General features: G+C 37.2%; 1 protein-coding gene across 2 annotated transcripts; it reads right to left on the bottom strand.

The window, feature by feature from the left end:
* Positions 1–276: 276 nt before the first annotated feature.
* On the bottom strand, positions 277–4,303 carry LOC135676191 (uncharacterized). Of its 2 annotated transcripts, none has more exons than XM_065187103.1 (3): positions 3,846–4,303; positions 3,178–3,735; positions 277–438 (listed from the first exon to the last, which is right to left on the bottom strand). In XM_065187103.1, exons 1-2 carry the CDS (start codon positions 4,154–4,156, stop codon positions 3,225–3,227), a joined length of 822 nt encoding a protein of 273 aa, XP_065043175.1. In that variant the 5' UTR covers positions 4,157–4,303; the 3' UTR covers positions 277–438; positions 3,178–3,224. The 2 variants fall into 2 exon arrangements, with proteins under 2 accessions (XP_065043175.1, XP_065043181.1); XM_065187109.1 differs by having other exon boundaries at positions 348–1,179.
* Positions 4,304–6,000: the final 1,697 nt, after the last annotated feature.

Genomic DNA, 6,000 nt, shown 5'->3' with positions numbered 1-6,000 from the left:
ATAACTCTATGAAGGAATGGGTGTCATAATTGATAGTGTGTTGTTATCCTTCAAGGAATGAAGTATGCACAGGAGATGGTAGATTTGCTGCAGAGCACAATATACCAGCAGACATCGAGCTATTGAATCGCTGCGTAAAATCATTAGAACTGTAACCATAGATGAACCCAGGCATTCTGATATGGAATGTTTTCCTGTAGATGTTTAACACAAACCGTAGTGGAGTAAAGACTTTACAGGATGAAATCCAGATTTCACAGTATGAGTACCTGCTCATGCTGAATACCAAGTTATTCCATACAAATCAAATTCTAGCATTGTTCAAATAATTTGTACATTTTGATCCATTTTCTAATTTCTACTGTCACTGTATACATCTTGTGTATCGTAACATGATCCGTAAGCGGCTCCAGTTAATGACACTTCCTTATGCGGGATCTGAAGAAGCAAAAAAGAATTGTGATTATTAATCTTGAGTGATATCTGACACTTTTCAATGCAGATGCAAAAATAGACGAATCATAGAACTTAAAAGGTTTAACAATGTCGCAAAGCTTTTGTATAAAGGTACAATACAATGAGCCATCATAATTTTTACTCAACTGATACAACTAGATAACTATTGGGAACTAAAATTTGGGTAAACAAAAACAACAACAGTGACAAGAACGATGACGGAATTGTAGAATAAGCAGAACGCAAGTGCCACCAGGATGTGCCAAGAGAACTGAGTCTGTCAAGGATGACCAAGTGAGAATGCTTCCAAGGTTCACAATTTCGTATACAGGTACTGTACCAATCATGGTTCGGACCAAATCAAGCTGGTCCAGTACCGGTCTACTGACACTGGGTGAACCGACATATACTGAGTTTTGAAAAAGCTTAAAAACTAAAAGATTAATAAAACTGCCCAGTACAGAGCCTATACCATCCTGTACTGGGTGATACCACCCTATACCAGGTGTATCGAGCAGTACCAGCCCTATACGACTCACAACAGGTGTGGTGCCTGGTTTACCTTGGTTCATGTATTGGCAACTCGTCGGACCGATAAATACTAAACCATACTGGGCAGTATTGCAAACTTTGTGTGCTTCTATTTCTCTGGTTATAAGGTAGTATGATGCTCTGGTTGGATAAGAAAGTGTACACAGGTAGAATTGTTGGATCTCTGCTTCTCTGCAGTAAATTAAAGTATACAATTAACTATTGTCTAAAATCTGCAACAAGCAGATCTATCTAGTTAGTCAAGAAAACTCGTCCAAAGGATGCCTGCATAACTATTGGCTAATGAAACTACTACTCTCAACCTTTTGCAGCTAGTCATTCACCATCATTCATCATAAAATCCACAAAATCTGCTTATTGGTTTAGAATGAAACAGACATAAAAACTTACCATACAAACAGTTGCAGCTTTATCTCATGAGCAAATAATCTTTGTTGGAATGAATATTAGGGGAACCAACTAGATTTATGATTTACAAGTTACGGAATTACAAGGAGAAACAAGATACTGGGGTGTTGACATATTCAAGTTCGAGAATCTTCTAATATGTAACAAAAGCCAGCAGACAGTTGATGTTTCAATCTTTGCAAAACCAGGATTGAATCAATCATATACAACTATAGGAACAGCATGCAGCAGACTACTGCTAGCAATGTGGAATGTCTTCAAGACAAACATATAGCAGAACTAAATGTACTTATAATATTTTAAAGATTGCTCCATTGCAAGATCTGAGATATAAATTCCACTAAAATAGAACATATATTTCATAATCAAATCTAATTTTCTATCTACAATAAGCGACAATGATCTTCCTCCTTTGGTCAGCCTGCAACATTCAATCAAATGGTACCATTTGATAGAATCATAGCTAAAAAATCGTATCAAGTGTGTATATTTAACAGTTCATCTTGGCAAGGAGATAAAGATGATGATACATCGAAAAAAGAAAATTAAAGAGAGCTTAGGTGAAAATTTGAAACTTAATCTCATATGGTCTTAGGATGATGTAAAAAAACTTTAATTTTTAGGTTATTGTAAAATCTGATGTTACACTAGTATTTTTTAGAGAGAATTTCATATATGGCCCTGAAAGCACTCCTATTTTCATGCAACACTTATTAGAGTTCCAAATGTCGATAATAACCCACTAAACCAAGTAAACAATCAAAGATGCCCTTGGAGGTAATTGAGAAGCAGATTATGAGGAAATTCTATGTTACCCTTCCATTAGTGCACAAACTCAGTGATCATAACCAAATTATTACAGAGTAAAACCAATCATCACATATATTTTGATTGGTGATAGGACTTCCAAGGTGCTTATTAGCCTATTGGTAGCATACTTCACCACTCCTTAGTATGGACTGTTGTCCACATCCCTAATATGGATTAATAGCTAATGGCTGATCATTCAAGCAAAAGCTTGTAGTTTTTGCAGTTTTAACTACTAGACAAGAACAGAATCATTTTCTCTAGCAAGGTTCATTATACTGGTACTCTGTCAAAACAAATTCAACATGTGCGTACGCTTGATATTGACTTGACAATATAAATACAAGCCATTATAATTCAGCCAAGTAGATAAGATAATTTTTCTTGTCTTTAAAGGTCCCCAATAGAAGGATGCAACTGGCTTGTCCTCTCTTGGATTCAAAATTATTCCTATAGATTTACTAAATAGAACTTTAACACGTAAATTCTCAATGAAATCAACAACCAAGTAAGCTGTCCATTTCAATTTTCATCAAGGGTTCAATAGCATTAATGTAAAGTATGCCTGGAATAATCATGCTACATGAATTTTACAAACAATACAAGGTAGTTGCAAAAGAACCTCGAAAATACACCCATTAAAGGCAATATTTGTTTAGAAGTTATGTTAAAAAAGGATACATCCTTCCATTATATGAAGTTTAGGTCATAATTTTATGAATCTCCTCATGATACAACCCGAACTCTATGCTGACTCTTTCATAATGATTGAAAGACATGTGCAGTATCCTAGTGATCTTGATTACACAGGGATTCTCAACTAAGGTCATACCAGAATTATATTGAACAAAATGGTACTCTTGCAAAAGGAAAGAGACTGAAATCACATGATATCTATCTACTGTTGTTCTCCCTATATAAACGATGATATAGTTTTAGTGAGGTGGAACTCACCATTTGCAGTACATGTATACTTCATAATCACCTCGTGATGCCCCACGCTATGAACAGGTGATCAAACCTTCAATCCCAATCCCTATCGGACTGCTTCCTTCCTGTTCCAGTGTACTCCTCACCGCCCGGTAGAGCTCCAGCCACGAGGAAGAACCTAACGAGAAGCTTTCCCCTAATATGCCATCGGAAAACGTCAAACTAGGACTCGGTGGACAGGCGGCAGCCACCAAATCGATCACAGCCGCCGGCCTGATCGGTGCCTGAGGGAAATTTAAGGCCAAGTTGTCAACTTTATGCTCGTAAATCTTCCCATTCCTATCCAGCTTATACCACGACGTGCCCTGGAACGTCCCCTGCGCCTCCCATGGCACCCGCGGCACCCCCTGCAGTTCCCACCGGATCAGGATTATGTTCTCCGACGGCTGCCAGACCCGGAAGATCTGGAGCCCAATCTCCCTAAACAAAATCCTGCCGTGAAACCTCAGCGCCCAGAAGATGAGCCTGTAGTTCTCGATGCCGTGGAAAGTGTTGAGCGGATCAATCAAGGTGATATCTTCCCTGGAGGAAACCCCCAAAACCCAAGACAAAGCAAGACAAACCAATCAGGGGGGGGGGGCGTCAAAATCCGAACTTTACGCCGAATTCAAATGCGAGGGTAGGGCTTCTACCGGTAAATGTCGTAATTGAGGTCTTTGGAGAAGAGGGAGGGGAGGTCGTTGCGGAGGGTCCGGACGGCGACCCCGAGGTTGAGATAGAAGTCGTCCTTGTTGCCGTTGCCGCCGCGGCCGCCGGCGGTGGTCGTAGTGGTGAGAGGCTTGTGGGGATGCGCGGGCGGCCTCTCTTGCACGGCGTCGCCACGGGAGGGAAGAGGAGGAGGGAAGTCGAGCTTAGTGCGAGCGGTGGGAGAGAGGACGAGCCGCTGGGAAGGCTTTTGGAGAGGGAGGAGAGGCGGGGAGGAGAACTTGGGAAGAAAAGCCATCGCCTTTCTCTGCTGCCTTCTTTTCTATGGCCTCTTTCGGGGGTTGTTTTCCGTCGTCAAGCTTCCATGGCCGAGAGAGAGAGAGAGAGAGAGAGAGAGAAGAAGAGCGGAAGAGGGGGATTTTAGTGGCTTCGAGCCATGCAGCGAATAATAGCGTAATTGCAGGGATAAAAATGTGGTGGTACGAAAACTTCCAAAAAGCTAACACTACACGTCTCTAAATTTCCAGGTGTTGGCGCAGCAGCTGTTCCACGTGACGTCGGATGCTATCAGTTACGCCTTTTCGTGGAATGCCGGATTGGATCCGAGGGGGGCTTTTTTGTTTTTGCAAGAGAATATTCGCATTTTGAGTGATTCTGAATCGTTATTTTTATTTTTAATTTTTTTTATTTATCAAATATTATTTCTAATTTAAAAAATATATATATTTTTTAATTATCCATTTAAAAAGTTACAAAAAAAAAAAAACATGATAAGATCTTATTAAAAATATTATGGATAATTTAAGTAAATTTATAACCTCAATCAAATTAACAAGCGTAGAAAGATGATATCGTAATGATCTATGAGCAATGACAACCAAATATGCACAATATGATATCACTAACAGTATTTTTCAATAATATTTCTAATATATTAATAAAATACCAAATATATTATTAAAAATATTATAAATGAGTCAATAAAAACACTATAATTAATTAAAAATTTATTTAAAAAAATATATAAAAATTTGATTAAAAAACTTTTTAGGGATTATTTTGGATATTTTAAACTAGAGAGATATCGATAATATGACCTAAGTGATTATGGCATATTACCGTTATAAAAATTTATCATTATGAACTATCAACATTTGTCTTCGTTAATTTAATTTAATAAAATTAATTTTTGATAAATATTTTAGATATAAAAAACATATAAGAAGGGATCTAACATATCATACTTAATCAATATTTTAAATATTAAAATACATAAAAATGATATTTTAATCTCTTGACTAAGGCTAAGTATAATAATACAATATTACTAAACTAGTTTTTTTTTTAAATATAAACAATTATTAGATAAAATTTAAAACTTTCCTTAAATATTATATAGTACACCAACAATGCAATTATACTCTTATATAATTTTGACTCGATCATTAATAAGGATGTAGAAAATGCAAGTCAAGTTCTTCGCGAGGACTTATTAATAATCAAAGCTTAAATCTAGTTTTGAAGCTCCAATGGTTTGGATTCACCAAATGACTCGAAGAAAATATAATCATCATCGTTACAAATTTAGGATTATTTGCTCTTCAGTAAGTTGTTGACATCGAGTTACCAAATCACATCCGAGCAAACAAGTTGATCAACGGGAACATTCGGGGCCATGCAAACTCCCCCTCCCTCTCTACTGGAAGTAGCTGCTGCGTCTTCTCTATTGAATCTTTATACCACCATCGGAAATGATAGTTGGTGTTGGAGACACAGGAGAGAGAAAGTTGAGCTTCAAAGTCAGCTATATGGCTGCCCAAAGGTCCAAGCATTGCTTGAGAAAGCTAGAGAAGTCAACCATACTACATGTAACAAGTAAAATTTTACGTTCAAAACCGATCGACTCATTTACAAGTTGTATTATTCGGAATGGTTGATTCTTCCACTCTTGATATTGTTTTCCGTAGTTGCGGAAAACAGTATCAAGATCTTAAACAAAATTATATACTGTTCGGAGCTGAATATTTTTGATGATATTCTATCTCTAATTGATTCCCTTGAGGTTGTCATTCTCATTTAGAGATATTAATTATGTGAATTTCTTTGATAATAATATTCTGTATGTGGCACTCAGGAACATCT

The sequence above is a fragment of the Musa acuminata genome, chromosome BXJ1-1, assembly GCF_036884655.1.
Source record: "Musa acuminata AAA Group cultivar baxijiao chromosome BXJ1-1, Cavendish_Baxijiao_AAA, whole genome shotgun sequence".
NCBI classification, from domain to species: Eukaryota; Viridiplantae; Streptophyta; class Magnoliopsida; order Zingiberales; family Musaceae; genus Musa; species Musa acuminata.
This window is presented reverse-complemented; position numbering and strand designations above follow the sequence as displayed.